Below are 21,325 nucleotides of genomic sequence, written 5' to 3'. Positions count from 1 at the left end.
GGTGCAGTGATGCTCAGAGATGAACTTACCAGGTGCAATGGATGTATCATGATGATGGGAGAGAGTGTTGCTGTGGGGGGAGTGGGGGGCGGGGGCGGTGGGGTTGAATGGGACCTCATATATTTTTTTTAATGTAATTAAAAAAAAAAAAAAAAAGAAAATAAGACCTAGTCACATGTTATCTACAAGAAACTCACTTAAATACAAAGATACAAATAAATTAAAAGTGAAGGGACAAAGAAAAGATATATTATGCTAACACTATTCAAAAAAAAGAACCTGTGGTAGCTAAAGTAATTTAAACAGATTATATTTTAAAACAAGGAAAATGTGTCAGGGATAAATTAGGGATAGAGCAAGGCATTACAGAATGATTAAGGTTTCAATTATCCAAGAAAAATCACAATTTGTAATTTTTTGCAAGTAATAACAGTGTCAAAATACATGAAGTAAAAGCTCATTGAACTTAAAGGAGAAATAGACAAACCCACTACTATTCTTAGAGATTTTGACACTCCTCTGTCAGTATTTGACAAACCCAGCAAGCTAAAAATCAGCAAGATTACAGGTGAACTGAACGGTAACACCAATTGACATTTACAGAATTATCCATCCAACAATGGCAAAATACACATTCTTCTTGAGCTTACGTGGAAATTCACCATGACAACCCACATACTGGGCCATAAAATATACCTGAACAAATTTATAAGAACAGAAAATTATACAAAGTATGCTCTCAGATTACAATGGAATTCAACTAAAAATCAAAAACAGAAAGTTAGCTAGAAAATCCAAAAATGTCTAGAGATTAAACAACACACTTAATAGATACACAACTCTCAAGAGAAATTTTTTCAAAATTTTGAACTAAGTGAAATTGAAAATACACTTTATTCAAAATCTGGAGATGCAGAGAAATAAAAAGTTAAAAATATATAGATTTAGCATTGAATGCATGTATAGAAAAGAATATCTAAAATAAATAATCTAAGCTTTCATTTTAGGAAACTCCCACAAAAAAGAATAAATTATATCCTAAGTAAGCAGAAGAAAAGAAATAATAAAAATCAGAGAAGAAATCAATAAAACTAAAAACAGGAAATTAAGAAAAACCAATGAAACCAAAATCTGGTTCTTTGAAAAGATCAAAGATAGATAAACCGCCAGCTAGGCTAACAAAGGACAAAAGAAAGAAGACATGAATTACTAATAAAAAATTGAAAGAAGGCACATTACATATGATTTTATAGGCATTAAGTTGGTAAGAGAATATTAGAAGAACTCTATGCCCACAAATTTGATAAATTAAGATGAAATGAACCAATTTCTTGGAAGACACAATCTACCAAAACTAACATAAGAAGAAAGAGATAATCTGAATAGGCCTCTATCTAGCAAAGAAACTGAGTCAATAATTAATAACTTTCCAAAACAGAAAGCATCATGCTGTATGATTTCACTGGTGAGTTCTATCAATCCTTTGAAGAATAATTGATAACAATTCTCTACAATCTCTTCAAGAAAACAGAAGCAGAGGGAACACTTCCTAACTCATTCAAAGAGACTAGCATTACTCTAATACCAAAACAAGACAAAGACATTACTAGGAAGAAAAATTACAGACTAATATCCCTCATGAACAGAAATGCAAAAAGCCTCATGAAAATATTCTAAAACTGAATCCATCAATGTGTGAAATGATACATCAAGACCAAGTGGAATTTATTCCAGATATGGAAGGCTGGTTCAACATTTGAAATTAATGTAATCTGTTACATCAACAGGTTAAAGAAGAAAGTGAGTATGGGTACAGAGGGGAAGACGTCCATGGACTGAGTCCTCAGGTTCTCTAGCATTTAGAAGTCAGGGAGATGAGGAGGAAGTTAGAAAGAAGGTTGAGTAGAAGTCAATAAGGTAGGAGGAGAACCAGAAGAATCTAATATTTGGACTCAATTGAAGAGAATGTTTAAAGAAGGAGTTGGTGATCAAGCAAATAAAAAACTGAGACCAAAAAGCAGATTTGGGCCAATGGATAGGGCATCTGCCTACCACACGGGAGGTCTAAGGTTCAAACCCACGGGATGAGCTGGCCCATGCGCAGTGTTGATGCGCACAAGGAGTGCTGGGCCAACCAGGGGAGCCCCACACGCAAGGAGTGTGTCCTGTAAGGAGAGCTGCACAGGGCGAAAAAAAGTGCAGCCTGCCCAGGAATGGTGCGACACACATGGAGAGCTGACACAGCAAGATGACGCAACAAAAAGAGACACAGATTTCAGGTGCCGCTGACAAGAACACAGGCGGACACAAAAGAAGATACAGTGAATGAACACAAGAGAGCAGATAACTGGGGGGGGGGGGGGGGAGGGTGAAGGGGAGAGAAATAAAAAAAATAAATAAATCTTTAAAAAAAACAAAAACAAACTGAGATCAAGGAAGAAGAAAAGTGATCCTTTGATTTAGCAACATGAAGGTAGGTCAATGATGTCCTTCATAAGAGCTGTTTCATAAGAGCTGCAGGAAAGAAAGTCCTGAGAGGAGTAAGCTCAAGAGAAAATGGGGGCAAGCAGGTGTAGCTCAGTGTTTAAGTGGTTGCTCCCCATATACAAGGTCCCAGGTTCAATCCCCAGTATCTCCTAAAAAAAATTTATTATAATAATAAAGTAGTCAAATCTTAGCCTTTGTTGTACCTTAGACAAGTCAATTGTAAAATATGGAAGTGACACAAATAACACTGGACATAAATGTTTTTTTTAAAAAAAGAGAAAATGGGAAGAGAAAGACTGGATACAGATAGTATAGACAATGCTTTGAAGAAGTTTAGTTACTAAAGGGAGCAAAGAAATGGAAGGAGCTGGAAGGAGATGTGGGACATAAAGTAAGGCTTAAAAAAAAATGAAGATACAACATATTTGTTTGTTAATGGAAATGATTCAGAAGAGGGAAAAATATAACAAGGCAGGAGAAAGAGGGAAGTTCTTTATTAGGCAAAAAAGAAGAGTAGATAGTACACAAATGATGGGGTTCGCCCTAGGTGAAAACAGACAGTTCATCCAAAGAGGAAGAAAGACATATTTGTGAACAGATGTGACTAACCGGCAATAGCGGTTAGATAAGGGAAAGTTTCTATTTTCTCAGTGAAATAGGAAGTAAGGTCATTACCTAAGGTTGAAGAGCAAGGAGAAGGTAAGAAATAACCACCTACAGAGTGGAGAAATGGACTGAGGAAACATAATAGGTGGCCAGAAGGTGCTCACCTGATATTCTTTGTTATAAATTTAAAACGAGACAAGTCAGAACTGCTGTATGCTTTCTCCAGCCATAGCCCCCTAACCATCTCAGGCAGAAAAGAGATGGAGAATCAGATTTCACTAACTTGGGTTTTTGCTAGATTACAAAAGAGTTGAGGCTTTGGAAATTAATACAATGAGAGTATATGGAATTTAGGCCAGATAAAGAAAAAAAAAACAAAGGGGAGAGGGACAATGAAAAAAGTAGAATAATAAATGGATCTAAATGGGGTAAAGTTTTAGAGGCAGACTGCTAGAGGAAAGAGCTGGAAAACACAGGAAATAGTGGTAAGTGGAATGCTTATATTTGTGACTCTGAAAGTTGCTGTTATTGGCTATGACATACAATGGCATGACTACAAGTGAAAGTTCTGAGGTAAGATAAAAGACAAGATCATTAAAAGACAATGTTCAAGAAAATAAGTCTGCAAATGATGGGAGGATCATTTTTTTGGATACTGAAATCACCAAGAATTATGACATTGTTGGAAAGCGATTCAGGTGTTAAACTCTTTAAAAATAGAGTCTGTAGATTACCGTGGAGGGGTAGCAGTTCATATAATCTGGTAGCAAAAGTTTCAAAGCCTGGGGTATTTTAGAGAACAGGGAAAGTCTGGCAATGAGAAGCAAGGAAAATACCTTCCTCATTCTTACTCTAGACCCACTGGTATAAAGGGGTTAGAGAGAAAATAGCCATCAATTAAGAGAGGTGCAGGGTAGTGTGTTCAGGGAAGATTCTTGTTTTAGAACAAAAAACTGAAGAAAAATTTTACAAGTATAGAACATAGGGGTTTTGCTGATAGCATACTCTAAGAGGGCCTTGTGGAAGAGTTTATAGCGCTATGCAGAAGGGTAGGAGTCAGATTTGCTTATGACAAGAACATTATGAAGATTAGAATCTAGGTAATGAAAAAAAGCCTGAGGTCTTAGACTTCTTAAGGTGGCTAAAGTAAATATGGATAAAGGATATGATGGAATTGGTTCATTGAGGTCTGAATGAATGTTATAACCCACCTCCCCCAAAAAAGAAAGAATCGGCCAATTATCAATTTACTGCCCCTCAGTTCCAAATCCAGCTTTCAATTGTCCTGCTTGTCATAACGGAAATGGAAAGAGTCATTACTTTTCCTTTGCTTAATATTAATTGAATGATGTTAAACTTTCCCAGTAGAGGATACTGGGGGAAACAATGGAGAAGGAAAGGGCTTCTCTTTATGATTAAGGCATGCTTCCCTTTCTTTTTGCTACACAAGTTTGCACTACCCCTGGGGGCAACTTCCAAAAGAATTCTACCAGTTCTCCTGTCAGCTACCCACCGAGTTTCCTGTTTGCCAGCCTCAGTTTATGAACTTTGGCACCTCATAAACTCATGAACCTCAGTACCTCAGTGAATGCCATCATCCAATGGGCTACAGCTATACCCTCCCCAGCCTTAAGCAGCCTAAGGGGGGTGTTGGGCAAGTCTTGTGAAATTTTTCCCTTCTTTGGTTACTATTCCTCAGCAGCAGGAAAAGTGGCTGCTTCCTTATCTACTATTTCTGTATTCTTCAGAGTTCTCTTTACTCCTTAAAGGCTAATCCTCTAAAAATTACTTACATTAAACTCCCTGTACAAATTATTACGTGGTTTTAGTTTCCTAATTGGATGCTGAAGGCTAGAACTTGTTTGAAGACTGATTCACAGAAGTCATTTTTTGCTACTCTATGATAGATTTTAATCAAGTGACAGTTCATCACTATTGTGACGTTTATCTTGGAGCAGTATATATACATATGTATCTAAGTATTTGTGTTTCTATATATTTGTGTGTGTGCAGGTCCCATATACTAAAGTATGGAACTACTGACACGAAGGAAAATCTCACATTCCTAAAACTAATATTCTGTATGCTTTTAGGCATGTCACATAAATGCTTCAGGCTTTAACTTTTTAATCTGAAATAAGAGAGTGGACTATATGATCACATCTTTTCCAGCTCTATGATTTTGATCCACTTACTTGTGAATTCTAAAATATATAATTGTTCCAGATTTTTATAAAATATATCATAAGTATTTATATCTTTTACACACAAAAACAAATGGCTCTGCTTAGGCTGTTCAAAACTTATTTCATTTATGTCATTTTCTTTTTACTGTACCAATTATTTTAATACATTTACTTAATGTTTATGACTTCTATAAATGTTCTTATTTTTAGAACACAGTGAAGCAGAGAAAAGCAATGTTCTTTAGTAACATAACAAAAACAATCCTATGAATCCAGATTGCTGAACTGAGCTGCAATAAAACAAGGTCAAATTTAATTTGTTACTAAAACATCGTTTGTAACATGATCATACCTGTTTGTGTTTTTGAAGTGGTTTCTTTTCATGTAATTTTTTAGGTACATCTCCATATTTCTTATATGTTAAAGGTACTCCATATTTAGCAGCAGGCTTTGTAATTTTCTGAGCAGGTACTAGAGAAGCCATGCTTTGTCCTGAAGCTGGTCTTTTGGCTACATGAAAACATATAAATAATTTTTTCCAGTAGTTCTTCTTTATATTAAATCTTTATTTTCAAAATTCTTCAAAATAGTACTTGTTTTTATGATTGACAGAACTTAAACCCAAACTTTCCATCAGATATTCCTTAGCAATTATATGTCAATGCCTTCATCATAACTATTTTACACTAAAGCAGGGGTTCTTAAACTTTTTTGGCCCACAGACCCCTTTGCCAGTCAAGTGAAAACCATGGACTCCTTACTAAGTCCACACTATACTATTACTTAATAAATATATCACACCCACACCAACATGTCCCCACAAGTATGTTTTTTTGAATTTCAATTCAAGCTTAACCAGGGGTCCCTGGTTAAGAATCCTTGCGCTATAGCCACTTTTTGAAAGAAGTAAAAAGCCACATTCTTTAAAATACTGACACTTTTCATTAAAAAGTACATTTCTAAAATGTTTTATCTGTGAATATAATAAAAAGCAATGAAGTGCACACTTTAAATGGGCATGCTATGTAAATGTCATCTCAATAAAGTTGTTAAATAAGTCACTGTTTTTAAAATTACTTTCAAAATAAGTACATAAACTTTATGAACATTATTCTGTTAAACATTAATTCCATCACTATGAACTACTATAACATACTCTGAATGATGACCTGTTGAAGAACAACCCCTTTAAAACAGTTATTAGAACTAAGAGTTCCATGAAAGGAGTATCTTTATACAGTGCTGACAGGACTATAAATTAGTTAAATTTTTGGGAGGGCTATTTATATCAAGAACAACACTTATGAACTGATTTTAAAGAAATAATCAGGGAAACGGACTTTGGCCCAGTGGTTAGGGCGTCCGTCTACCATATGGGAGGTCCGCGGTTCAAACCCCGGGCCTCCTTGACCCGTGTGGAGCTGGCCATGCGCAGTGCTGATGCGCGCAAGGAGTGCCCCGCCACGCAAGGGTGTCCCCCGCGTGGGGGAGCCCCACGCGCAAGGAGTGCGCCCGTGAGGAAAGCCGCCCAGCGCGAAAAGAAAGAGCAGCCTGCCCAGGAATGGCGCCGCCCACACTTCCCGTGCCGCTAACGACAACAGAAGCGGACAAAGAAACAAGACACAGCAAATAGACACCAAGAACAGACAACCAGGGGAGGGGGGGAAATCAAATAAATAAATAAATCTTTAAAAAATAAAAAAAATTAAAAAAATAAAGAAATAATCAGAGAATCACAAAAATATATGCACACAGATGAACTCTACAGCACTACCCCTTTTAACCTTATTGAAGCTTAGATGAGATTCACTTAGAATAGGGGTTCTTAACCTTTTTTGTTCCATGGACCCCTCTGCCAGCCAGGTGAAAACCATGGACCCCTTACTAACTCCACCCTATACTGTGTATTATTTAATAAAGATACTATACCCATACCAACACGTCCCCTTAAGAATTTTTTTTATTTAAATTCAAGTTCACAGGCCCCTTGTTAAGAAACCCTGCTCTAGAGCAATGCTGTTTAAGAAAACAAACTAAAAAGAAAATTTTCTATTTACTTACATCTTTTGAAAAATATTAAAGGAAGTCAAAAAGCAGAGTCTACATCAACGTTTACCAAAATCCCCTTTCCACTCCTATTTTCCACATCTGCTATGGAACCTCCCTATTCAAACTCCCCCACAACTTGCATAGCAGCTTTCTTCCTCTTCTAACTTATTCTATCAGGATTATATTACATGCTAAATCAATTTATATTGACTTCTTTCAACATGTATTTTCCTTTCTAAAAGGAGAAAAGAAAAGAAAAAAATTAACTGGTAGCTCACAATGAAATGCTACCATTAAACTCATCTCTTCAAAGAACATCCAATTATATTAGAAAACATTCACCATACAATAATGTGAACTTAAAAAAAAGACTTTGTTCAAACACAATTCCAATTATCAGTCTTTATGCATATATCATCACCAGGAAAAAAATATATACCAAATATGACCTTGGGTGTTGAGATTTGGGACAATTTTTAGTTTCTTTGTAAATTATTATTAATAACAAACTTATTATTTCGTTTAGTAAACTCTTACAAAAATTAAAATAATATTAGCATTTGGCTGGCATTCTGAAGATTCATAAGTAATCTGTGTTGACTATATAGAAATATAGATGGTAGTAGGTTTAACAAACACATAGTCCAACTCATCTGGACTGGGAATTAGGAAATGTGAGATAAAACGATTACCCTTTAAGAATACATATATAGTATCTAAATCAAAGCAACAGCACTGTAACCTGGCTAAATGTATTAAATTAACATAGCCATGGAAAGACTCTGTATGCAAGAAAAAAAAACACAGAAAATGATTCCCAAAAGACATGTATGAATAGTCCCCATCGACTTTCCAGAGAAAAGAAGCAATTATTTATCCGACTTTTGAGAATATCTAAGTCTCAGTGACACACTATGGTTAGCACAAAGCGTAATGTAGGGGATTGGAAATACAGAGTATTTATGGTACTATCAACAACAGCACTCCCATTTAGGCCCCATGCTATTAAACTTTTCATTCAACCAACTCTTCTTGGCCTGATTCCATGTTTGACAAAATAACTTTCTAATTCCACATGGAAAATACGTGCTGACACTGGGGGTTTCTGGCCTTTGTGCCAATGAGGCTTTTAATTAAGATTTGAATTCTCATGAGGCTTGATGCCAGGAGAATGTTGATTCTATTTATGTCTCAGTCTCTTGTGAATTTTATTTAGGGACTGACAAAATTTCCCAGGGAAAGACAGTCTCTGCACACTGAGAAGGTCTTCAGGAAGTATCGGTCCTGGTAGCCTTCGTAGAACACACTGCCATAACATTTCAAGTGTATATGGGCTCATTTTGATGATATGGTATACATGGTATTTATTTTACCAATTTACCCAAACTCAAATTAGAGCAGAATATGTAAAGCATTAGATTTGCAGGACAATACACTTCTTAAATCTTAAATAACCTCCACTAATTATAGAAATTTATTCTAATTATTATTGAATAAATAATTATTTATTGGAAGGAAAAAATAGAATTTCCCTCTATACAGTTATAGGTGTATCCATACAAATAGTATATAACCACCCCACAATCCTATAAATATTCTAATATAATTGGCTAATTTCCTTTTAAAAATTTTTAGAATATGCAGAATTTCTCAAAAATAATATTTTACATAAAGATTTCCAGTTAACTAGGACATTTTGTAACCGTCTCTAGCAATGTTTTCAGAATATCAGGTAAGTATTTGATGAAGATATGACAGATTTAATTTATATAAGGTAGATATGAAATGGAAAATTTATATTAGTTATCAGAGAATATTGTATATTGCCATATCTTATAACTAATTTAAAGGCAGATTTCCTCTGTATTAAATTTATTCTACAATATCCAAAATTATTATATCTACATATGTATCTGATATAATTAGGTTTAGTTTTCATAAAAGACGACTTCATATTAAATTTCATTTACCTGGTACATGATGTACTCCAAACTTTTGAAATGTTTTTAGACAAAATTCTTCGGCAATAAGCTAGATTGAAAGAGAAAAAAAAAGTTTCAAAAGATGTTAAATTTCTAAAATAAAAAACACTCCATTAATCAGAATACATTTTTTTTCCTTTTGCAGTCATGATTATGCTGCCAAATAAACTACTAATTTAAACCAAGTAAATTATTCACCAAATTCCTCTCATGCTACTCCCTCCCTATCTTACCAAGTTTATTTACAGGCCTTCATATCTTAATTAATCTAACCACATTAGAGTCCCCAATACACTGCTTGCCTGTTACATACCTCAGAGATTTAACATAACTACCTCCTATCTGGAATGACTTCTATATTCTACACACATCCATATGCCCCCATTTACTTCATGACTACTGAAAAATCACTTCAATATCAGGAGAAGCTCTTCAGATTAACTTCTCTTATTATTTCAACTTTACTCTGAATCTTAGCACCTCCATGAGTTTGCACTTTTATCAATATATAATTGTGAACACATTACTAGATAAATATTCGAACATACTTACATAATTTAAAGTGTCTCATTTTAACATTAATATAACTACTTTCCTACTTATTCTCCAACATACATAAACATTTTGAGAAGCAAAAATTGTTAACATTTCCTGCAATAACTTCTTCTCCCTACTCATTCTATTTTAGTCCCTGTTTAAGTGCAAATTTATGATACCAACAAAGACTTAACTAAATTTAATCATGCTTTTTTCTTAATCCTTGATGGAAGGGAAGGCAAGTGTATGTTCTCATTTTCAAGAAAAATGAGACCTAGTAGGGAGACTATTTCCACAGCGGCAGTGGACCAAAAGCCCCAATAAGAAAAAAACAAACAAATCATGACCTGAAATGCTCACCTTTTCTCAAAAGAAGCCCCCTTAAAGCAGTAGTTCTCTAAATGTGGTCCCCATATAAATACCATTAGCATCACTTGGAACTTATTAAAACTATAAATTCTCAGGTTCTACTCCAGAATTACTGAAACAGAGGGACCCAGCAATGCCCACCAGGGCATCTGATGAGCGCTAAATTTTGAGAACCACTGCACTAAGAGAACAAATATGCATAAAGGCCTGGTTCACAGGCATTTCAGAGGAACTTTGAATTTGTTTTCTCTTCTGAATATAGGCATTTTTTCCTTTCTTTCTCTTGGAAGAAAAAGGGTGCCATATGATCTCCAGCTTGCCTGAGAATTAAGTAATTTCTTCCATGGTCTAAATCTTTCTTTTCCTCTCTTGCATGAATTAAGAGGTGGAACCTGTAGAATCCAAGAAGATTCTCAAATCCCTATGTTGTGCTGTCCAATTAAACCAATATGTTTAATTTAAATTAAAAATAATATAATTTAAAATAAATATAATTTAACATTCAATTTAGTAACCACTTGCAGATACTGGATACAATATTGGACAATGCAGATACAGAACATTTTCATCATCAAAGAAAGTTCTACTGGGCAGCACAGTTATAGATTTGAATCTTTCCAATGCTGAGGCAATACAGATTCAAAAATTACTAGAGGATTTGGTGTGGATAAACCAAGAATTACAAAGGAAAGGAGTATTTCAATGACTAGGCCATCTCTGGTAGCATCAGAAAACAACAGAAGAAACTTTCAAATGGGTTTAAAATAATATTGAGCACTATGAATCCAGGTTAAGGGACTCAGAGACCTACACCAAGAATAGAAAAATAAGCCAAAACTACTAAAAGTTTAAGAAGACTCTCCAGGGTAGGAGAAATGTAAGAACAACTCTACAATGACCTTATTTACTCAAAGAGTCAAGCCCAAAACTATCTTCTAGAACTTGTATAAATACATTCAATATTTTAAATAAATTACCTTTCAAGACTTAATCTCATAATGGTTTTCTTAGAAAAAGTACATTCTAAGTAAAATATTTAATTATCCAATTAAATTTTAAAATGTAAAATCTCACCATTTTTCTGTTCAAAACTTCAGTTTATCCAAAGTCTTTATAGGAAATAACAAGGTCCTGTACCATCTAGGTACTTCCCTATCTCTCCTTACCTTACTACTCTCTTCTCCTTAGTCCTTCTGCTCCAGCCACACTGATGATACTGTACTTCCTGGAACTGGCCAGGTACACACCCACCCCAGTGCCTTTGCACTGGATATTCCTCTGCCTCAAAGGCTTTTCTCCTGGATATACACATGGCTCCATACATTGACAACTCTAAGTCTTTGCTGAGTTATCATCTTCTCAATGAGATCTACTTGCCTACCTTATTAAATCTGCAAATATCCCCTCAGAATACTTTTCAATCCCACTCTTTGCTTTTACTCCATAATAGTAACTTCTAACATATAGAGACATACCTTGGAGATATTGAGGGTTTGGTTCCAGACCACTGCAATAAAGTAAATATTGCAATACAGAGTCACATGAATATTTTGGTTTCCACTGCACATAAAAGTTATGTTTAAACTATATTCCTGTCAAGTGTACAATAGCATCATGTCTTCTTAAAAAAGAGCATACTTTAATTTTAAAATACTTTATTGATTAAAAAAAAAAAAGCTAATAATCATCTGAGCCTCCACTGAGTTGTAATCTTTTTGCTGGTGGAAGGTCTTGCCTGGATGTTGATGGCTACTGACTGACTGGGGTAGTGATTACTGTGGCAAGTTCTTAAAATAAGACAATAATTGATTTACTTTTTCTTTCATGAAAATTTCTCTGTAGCATGTGATGCTATTGAATAGCATTTTACCCACAGAACTTCTTTCAAAATTGCAGTCCTCTCTCTACAGATAGAGAAATATTATGCCAATATTTTTTCATCATTTTTAACAAATGAGTCACAACAATGTAAGGTATTAGTGGTGAGGCAATGTATAGGAATACTGTCTGGGATGCATGATTGTTTTAACTCACAACTTCTCAAAAAAAAAAGAAACTTAAAAAATTGCAGCCCTCTCAAACCCTATCACTGCTTTACCAACCAAATTTCTGTAATATTCTAAATAATTTGTTTGTGGACATTTCAACAATGTTCACAGCATTTGTACTAGGAGGAGATTCCATCTCAAAAATTCAATTTCTCTGTTCATCCAGAAGAAACAACTCCTCATTCCTTAAAGTTTATCATGAGACTGCAGCAATTCAGTCTTCAGGCTTCGCTTCTAATTCTGGTTCTCCTGCTATTTCTACATTTGCAGTTACTTCCTCCGCTGAAATCTTGAACCCCTCAAAGTCATCCAAGAAGGTTGGAATAAACTTCTTCCAAACTCCTGTTAATGTTGATATTTTGACCTCTTCCCAGGAATCACAAATGTTCATTATGGCATCTAAAATGGTGACTCCTTTCCAGAAGGTTTTCAACTGACTTTGCCCAGATCCATTGGAGGAATCACTAGCTATGGCAGCTACTGCCTTAGGAAATGTATTTTATCAATAATATAACTGAAAGTTGAAATTAAACATTGATCTATGGACTACAAAACAGATGTTGTATTAGCACGCATGAAAACAACATGAATCTCCATCAGATCTTTTGTGTGAACAGACACACAGTAAATAAGCAGTAATATTTTGAAAGGAACATCTTTTACTGAGCAGTAGGACTCAACAGTGGGCTTAAAAAAATCAGGAAACCATGCCGTAACCAGATATGCTATCAGCCAGGCTTTGGTGTTCCATTTTTAGAACACAGGCAGAGTCAATTTAGCATTATTCTTAAGGGCCCCAGGATTTTTGGAAGGGTAAATGAGTACTGGCTTCAACTTAAAGTTACAAGCTGCATTAGCCCCTAACAAGACAGTCAACCTGTCCTTGGAAGCTTTGAAGCCAGGCACTGACTTCTCTTCTCTAGCTATGAAAGTCCTAGATGGCATCTTCTTCCAAAAGAAGGCTGTTTCATCTACACTGAAAATTGGGAAGCAGATGTGGTTCAAGTGATTGAGCTCCCACCACCATATGGAGGTTCTGGGTTCGGTCCTAGTGCCTCCTGGAGAAGGTGAGCTGGCACAAGGGGCATGAGCAGAAAGCTGATGATGCAACAAAGAGACACAAAGAGGAAAGACAATGAGAGACACAACAAAGAAGGAAGCTGAGATGGTTCAAGTAATTGAGTGCCTCTCTCCCACATAGAACATCCCAGGTTTGGTCCCCCATGCCTACTAAGGAGAAGACAAGCAGACACAGAGAGCACACAGCAAATGGACACAGGGAACAGGGAGTGACAGCAAACATTGGGGGGATAGGGCAGGGGATAAATAAATCTTTAAAAAAAGGAAAATGTCTTTAGTGTAGACACCTTTATCAATGATCTTAACTAGATCTTCTGGATAAGTGGCTGCAGCTTCTATGTCAGTACCTGCTGTTTCACCTTGCACTTTGATATTATGGAGACAGCTTCTTTTTCCTTAAACCTCATGAATCAACCTCTTCTACCTTCAAATTTTCTTTCGCAGCTTCACTTCTCTCAGCCTTCAAAGAATTGAAGAGAGTTAGGGCTTGCTCAGGTTTAGGCTTTGGCTGAAGGGAAAGTTGTGGCTGGTTTGATCTATCTAAACCATTCAAACTTTCTCCATTATCAGCAATAAGACTGTACTGCTTTCTTATTATTTGTATGTTCGCTGTAGCAGCACATTTAATTTTCTTAAAGAACTTTTCCTTTGCATTTATAACTTGGCTAATTAGTACAAGAGGCCTAATCATCTTGGCTTTCAACAAGCTTTTCTCACTAAGCTTAACAATTTCTAGCTTTTGATTTAAAGTGTGAGACATGCAACTCTTCCTTTCATTTGAACACTTAAGAGGCCATTGTAGGGTTAATTGGCTTAATTTCAATATTGTTGTGTCTCAGGGAATAGGGAGACCTAAGGAAAGGGAGAAAGATGGGGGAACAGATGGTCAGGGGAATACTCAGAAAGCACACATTTATCTATTAAGTTTGCTGTCTTATATGGTCACAATTTGTGTCACCCCAAAACAATTGCAATAGTAACATCAAAGATCACTGGTCACAGATCACCTTAACAGATGTAATAATAAAAAGTTTGAAATATTCCGAGAATTACCAAAATGTGATAAAGAGACACAAAGTGAGGTATCTCGTTGAAGTGTGTTTCACTGTGCTTCACACATATTGTATTTTTTACAAATTGACAGTTTGTGCCAACTCTGCCTACAACAAGTCTACTGGCACCATTCTTCAAATAGCATGGGTTCACTTCATGTTCCTCTTCACATTTTGATTAAGGTATATAAATTTTTTTAGACATAATGCTATTGGACACTTAACAAACTACAGTATAGTGTAAACATAACTTTTATATGCACTGGGAAACCAAAAATTTCGTAACTCACTTTATTGCGATATTCACTTCAATGCAACGATCTGGAACCAAACCTGCAATATCTCCAAGGTATGCCTGTATGTAATTTACTTATTCATTGCTTTATTAATTTTCCCTAAATCACCAAATAAAAATTAAGATCAAAGAAGGCATGGATTTTTGTTTTGTTCACTGCTGTATCCCTAGTGTCTAAAACAGTACCTGGCCCATAGCAGGTAGCCAGCAAATATTTGTTGAATGCATAAGTGAAGCGATCCAAAATTTGTTTAAAAGGTAAATACATTCTGACAAGAATAATATAAAACACATATAAGTAAACAGGTCAAAACATGAAAATTATTAACATGAATTTTAATAATATTCTTTCTTCTTTATATAAATCTTTTCTTTAAAAAGATTTTGGATAGGAAAATGGAAAGTGTTAACAAATTTAATGGCCTCAATAACCCAACTAAGGTGAAAGATAAAGAACAAAGACATACAACTCAAAAGAGGTCAATAATTGGTAGTCATTAAAAGGTTCTAAGAATTCCTTATGCACTAAAACTTATAACCAAGATTTAGAGAGTTTTAATATATTACCAAATAAAATAAACAATTCAAATGCAACTTCTTTAATACTTCTAAACAAGTCAATCCCATTAAATAAATAGTTTTGTGAAAATACGGATTAAAACATGGTTGTTCCTTATTTCTGAGTTTACCACAGTGGAATCAAGAAAGATTTGGGTTTTTTTAAATGCAAAAAGACTAAATAAAATGAAATGTCTTCAATTTCTTACACTGTCTATATATGGTAAGATATTATTACTTGAACTTACATTTACAAAAATGAAATTGCAAATTAAAATTTAAGTAACTAGTGTGTTTATATAATCAATTCATATAAGCCTCAGGCAATATTGTACAACACAGGATGGAGTTTAAATATGTAATACTTCTCTGACAGATTCTTAATATGAACAATAATTATATCATTCTTCATTAACTTAAATATATTTTCTAGAATTTCTAACTTTGAGACCTTGGGCTTTTTACAAAATTGAATTAATTCATTAATAATTTTTATATATCTAAAAAGTTCTTGGAAATAAAAATCCAGAAAGACACAGACAAAAAAATCTTAAGTGTTTTTATCCAGATGTTCTTGCTTTTGTAAAAATATATTTGTTCTGCATAACTCAAATTACAGTGGTAAAAATCAACACATTATAAATATTGCCTTATATTTCACAAGGTTATATTTTAAAAACTAGGCTTTTAAGCTTTAAATAATATTGTCATTTGAGTAATTGTTATGATTTTGCATTTATAATAGGGACATATATATGTAGGTATAGCAAAGTTAAAAATGGATTTTTTTTTTAAATGTTTTTTAATAGAGCATTAAGGGCTGGTAGCTTGGGGGTAAAAAAGAAAAAATGGTTTCTGGATAAATAGTCTGTTCTCAAAATAAATTGGTCTTTTTTTTTTTAAGATTTATTTTTATTTATTTCTCTCCCCTTCCCCCATTGTCTGCTCTGTGTCCATTTGCTGTGTGTTCTTCTGTGTCTGCTTGCATTGTCAGGCAGCACTGGCAAACTGCATCTCTTTTTGCTGTGTCATCTTGCTGCATCAGCTCTCCGTGTGTGCAGTGCCACTCATGGGCAGGTTATGCTTTTTATCACGCGGGGCACCTCTCCTTGTGGGATGCACTCTTTGTGCGTGGGGCACCCCTGCATGGGGCACCCCTACGTGGGGGTGCCCCTGCATGGCACGGCATTCCTTGCGCACAGCAGCACTGCATGTTGGCCAGCTCACCACATGGGTCAGAAGGCCCTGGGTATCGAACCCTGGACCCTCCATATGGTAGGCGGATGCACTATCAGTTGAGCCATGTCCGCTTCCCAATTTTTTTAATTGCCATTCTGCCTACATGTAAAGATTGTTGCCTTACCAGAATATGCATGATTTCTCAAAAATTTGTCAACATAATTCTGAATCTCATTACTCTGAGATATTTCATTATTGTAGATACTGTAAAAACAAGTTTATAAAAAACAAACAAAAAACGGTTGTAATATCTAAGATACCAGGCCCAAAATTTAGAAAGGAACCTCTGGAGACTAGCAATATGTATTTTTTATCCAGACCATCATGGCACTTTCCCAACTAATAGTGATTATTTAAATTAACAAAAGACACACTAACTATGAAACATAAATAATTTCAATGTCAGGTGACCACACTTATATGTACAGTTTATGCATATGGTTTGATAGAGATTTCTTATAAATCCTGTCAAAATAAAATTCAACTCAATTCAGCAAATATTCATTTTGTAGCTACATACAAGGAGAAGAGGAAAAATCATGAGTTGGTAATCTATTATATATTCATATAAATGCTTATAAAACTATGATTCTAAAATATTTTCTATTAAATAGAGTATATTAAAATTATACACTTAAAAAAAATCATATACTTGATCCAGTTTCTGGAAATCTATTTTAAATATGTCTTAAGCAACTCAGATACACAAATCTATTTTTTCAAATATACATTTTAGGGAATTTAAATATAGACCAAGTATTTCCAGTGAAAATTTAGTGTCTGAATTGAGAGGTACTGTAATGTAAAATATATACTGGATTTTGAAGACTTAGTACAAAAACATAAAATATCTCACAATGATTTTTAAAATATTGATTATATGCTGAAATGATAATACAATACTGGGTTAAATAAAAATTAAAATTTTTAAAAATCATATAGTCATAATATTTATGCTAGTATAATAAATTTGTATACTGATAATGTTGAACATATTGAATATATGAGCATTTATTATGTACTAGACATTAAGCAATATAGATGCATTATCACTTTTAATTCTTATAACAATCTAATGATGTAAATATACTTATAATCCCCATTGTTCACAAGTAAGGAAAGAGAAGAAGAAGTATTAATCTAAGACATGGAGAAATGATCCACAACTGGAAAGCCAATAAGAAGGGGAAATAATTAGATCAGAATGGAAAGGAATATGGCCCCAGTGTAGTTTGAAAAGGGCATACCTATTTCCCCTGGTATGCTGTCCTCCAAAAGGGAGGACATTCCCATTAAACACCATAGCCCTGCAGTTTAATTTTAATTATCAAGTAAAAAAACATACCTGGGGTGAAAGAAACTTTTCAATGCGTTTGGCTATAAAACTTTTCTCCAATATGGAGTTGACTGATGGTCTATCCCTAGGATTTCTTTTAAATAACAGGGACAGCAAACTGCGGAGATCATAGGAATAATGCAATGACACAGGTGGAAAAGATCCAGATATTATCTTCAGGACCAGGTTTTTCATGTTTCCAGCTTCAAACTAAAATTTGGAAAATAAATTAACATATATGAAACAAATTTAAAGTGGGATTATTAGCAATGAGAAATAGTTATTTTCCTATCAATATAAAAGAGAAATGCAATCCTCTTCCAAATAGTTGATTGAGTATACGTTCCCAAAAGCAAGATGCATTTGTCATCTGCAAACATTTCAAAGAGAACATTAGCCCTGATAAAGTAAAAAGTTATGACTCACTATAAGTTTAGTTTTTAGTTATTCAAAACATAAGAAGATGGAATATGTGTTAATTAGATTTTTAAAAATCATGACAAAAATCAAGCTAGTAAAAAATGTGCCTATAGGTAGCAAAACCAGGGCCAGGAAAAAAAACTAGTGGAACTCATTCAAGACCTCCCCTTGCATGCCCCTGCTGTAATAATCAGAACATGAAATTAACTATAGAAATATTTAAAAATATATAATAAAGCAGTAATTCTCTAAATTATTTTCCTTTTAAACACTCAGTACTATCATTTTTGTGTGGGATGGCTTCCCAAAGCCATAGAATCAGCAACGGGACAAATATTCTAAGAGAGAATAAAAGCCAAATCAACAGGAATATATATTCTATAATTAAATACAATATATAATAACTGTAATTAACTGAAGTCAAAAGAAAACAAGGGTGAGGCAATTTAAGATCAAAAGATTTCATTTTGAAAGAATAAAATTAAGCTATTGATTCTTCTGCTAAAATAGTATAGAACAGCTGCACACTATTTTAAGAAAACAAAATACGCCATAAATTAGGTATCTGTGATTGTACTGATAAAATTTCTAGTTAAATGTTGAGCTATCTTAGCACATTTAAAAAATGAAATTCAGCTTATAAAAATTTAAGTACAATTCACTCTAGAAGTATATCTATGCATCTAAAAAGGAATCCTAAATGCAGAAGAGATAGGGTTCTTTATTCCTTCACGTCAGTGACTTTTCATTGATCTCCCCACTGACAAGTTCTTCATAAATAAAGGTTAGCGAACTACATGATTTAATGTGTCCATTTAAAAGTAAACAACTTGAAAATACAGAAGCAATAGTGACAGACAATGCAGGTGAAAAGATTTTTAAAAATACTACTACACTGGTTTAGACCTAAAATGACTGCAGCATAGAAAAGCTGACAAATTCCTCAGCTCCTTTAAATGCATATCTAATAACCACCATCTTACAGCAATTTGGGAAACTGCTGTTTTCATTAATAGAGAAAAATAAAATCTAAGGTATTATAACACAAGAGTGTACAATCATTAAAAAGCATGAAAAGGAAAAAGAAAAAACAACTCCCCAAATAATACTGAGCAATAAAAACAGGCTATAAAACTATTTATACAGTATAATCACAAACTTGTAGGGAAGGCTGTGGGAACATATTTCATAAATAAATTCAGAATAAAACCTAGGAAAAAACAACAAAATATTATCAGTGGATATCTGCTGGAAGAATTACTTATGACTTTTATTCACGTCTTCATATTTTTTGTTTTTTCTAAAATTTCCTATAATGAAAATACATTACTAATCGGTGGAGAAAATATTATATTTTAAAAAGTAGTATTTTGAAATGGAAAGTATTTAGATTCAACATATTGAGGACTCCTACTTTTGAGTGTGTTATGTGCTATCTCAAAATAGTGTCAAAAGTGAACATTTCATTTATTCTGAATTAAAGTGTATCTCAAAAGACAAGACGACTCAATGAATATGTTGAAGATAGTTCTTTAATGAAGTTCCATACCAAACTAAAATAATTCGGGCATTTTGAGAGAAATCACCAAAATGAAACTAAAATTTCCTCATCTAAAGCACCAAATTCAGAGTAAATGAAATTAACATTAGGATAGCAACTCTTAAGTATTCTTAGAAACAATGACCTGAAAATAAAATTATGAAATGTGTATTACAATAATATATAAAAAATAGATACATGTTAAGGTAAAATTTAACTTTAGACTTCAGAAAAGAAAAGAGAAATTTAAAAAGTGACCTAGACAGGAATGTCTACTACTAGAGATTCATTTGAAAAATGACGTGTGATTAAAAATAATAAAAATATTAAAGTCACTGGTTTGGCATAATTCTCAAAACTTTCAAAACTTTTACTTACTGCATGCTTAAGTGTGCACATCTCATAAAGGACACACCCAAGAGCCCAAATGTCACTAGAAAAAATAAAAATGACAAATTTATTCTAAATATCAGAATTTATCTTAAAATTAAAATTTTAACCATAGGACTTCCAGGAGAGATGGCAGAGGAGGAAGTTCCAGGATTCAGTCCTTCTACCAAAACAACTATTACACAGGCAGGAATTGTCTGAAAACAACTATTTTGAAACTCCAAGGCCGGAAGAACACTTAAGTATCCAGGAAAAAAGAGGAGAAAAATGTTGATAAAGAACTGTAAATTGCTCTCTCCACATGGTAACTACCAGTTCCCCAGCCCCCTCAAAAAGAGGCCATCTTGGGCAGTTCCTGGCTAACTGCTAGAGCAGAAAAAGAAATAAAAATACACTTCCCCAAGAACTGTGGTTGGCTTGGCTGATCAATGACAACCGCTTTTTCTTTTTTTTCTCCCATTTATTCATTCTCTATTTTCTTATCTCTTTTGGAAAACTATTATATGGCCTCTGAGATTTCTTCTGGCCTCCATAACTTTTTTAAAATATAATTTTACTAAAATGTATCATTCATTCATGAAAATAAACAAATGTAGAGTAAAATTTGTGAATTTACAAAACAAACATGCATATCATCACACAAAGTTCCCATATATCTCCCCACCATCAACATCTTGCACCATTATGAAACATTTGCTACAACTATTATATAAAAGAGCATCATCAAAATATTACTACTACCCATAGCCCATATCTTAATTTGGTATATTTTTCCCCCAAATCCTCTATATAATATTTCAGTTTAATTTTATTTATTCTATTTTATTATTCTTAAGGAAGCTTTTAGATTTTAGATTATAGATTTTAGATTAAAAATGTTATATCAAAATATAGGGGATTCCCATATAATTCACCCCCTCCCACACTTTTTCCCATTAACAACATCTCTCATTAGTATAGTACATTTGTTACAATTGAGGAATACATACAATTGATGAACACAACTAACCAAAGTCTAGTTTGTGCACCGTATAATTTAATGGGTTCTGACAAAATGTATAATGGCCTATATCTGTCATTGCAGTGTCATGCAGAGCAATTCCAATGTCCCAAAAAAAACCCAATTTACACCTACTATTCCCTCTCACTCA

At 34.0% G+C, this 21,325-nt stretch overlaps 1 protein-coding gene across 1 annotated transcript in view; it reads right to left on the bottom strand.

Moving 5' to 3' along the window:
* NEK1 (NIMA related kinase 1) overlaps positions 1-21,325 on the bottom strand; it is a 250,427-nt gene that overhangs the window by 190,010 nt on the left and 39,092 nt on the right. The window contains 4 exon segments of the mRNA XM_058309299.2: positions 5,632-5,789; positions 9,299-9,359; positions 17,834-18,034; positions 20,163-20,217. Of these exon segments, the coding sequence (XP_058165282.1) occupies positions 5,632-5,789; positions 9,299-9,359; positions 17,834-18,034; positions 20,163-20,217 (475 nt within the window).

This window comes from Dasypus novemcinctus, chromosome 1 (assembly GCF_030445035.2).
Source record: "Dasypus novemcinctus isolate mDasNov1 chromosome 1, mDasNov1.1.hap2, whole genome shotgun sequence".
Classification (NCBI taxonomy): Eukaryota; Metazoa; Chordata; class Mammalia; order Cingulata; family Dasypodidae; genus Dasypus; species Dasypus novemcinctus.
This window is presented reverse-complemented; position numbering and strand designations above follow the sequence as displayed.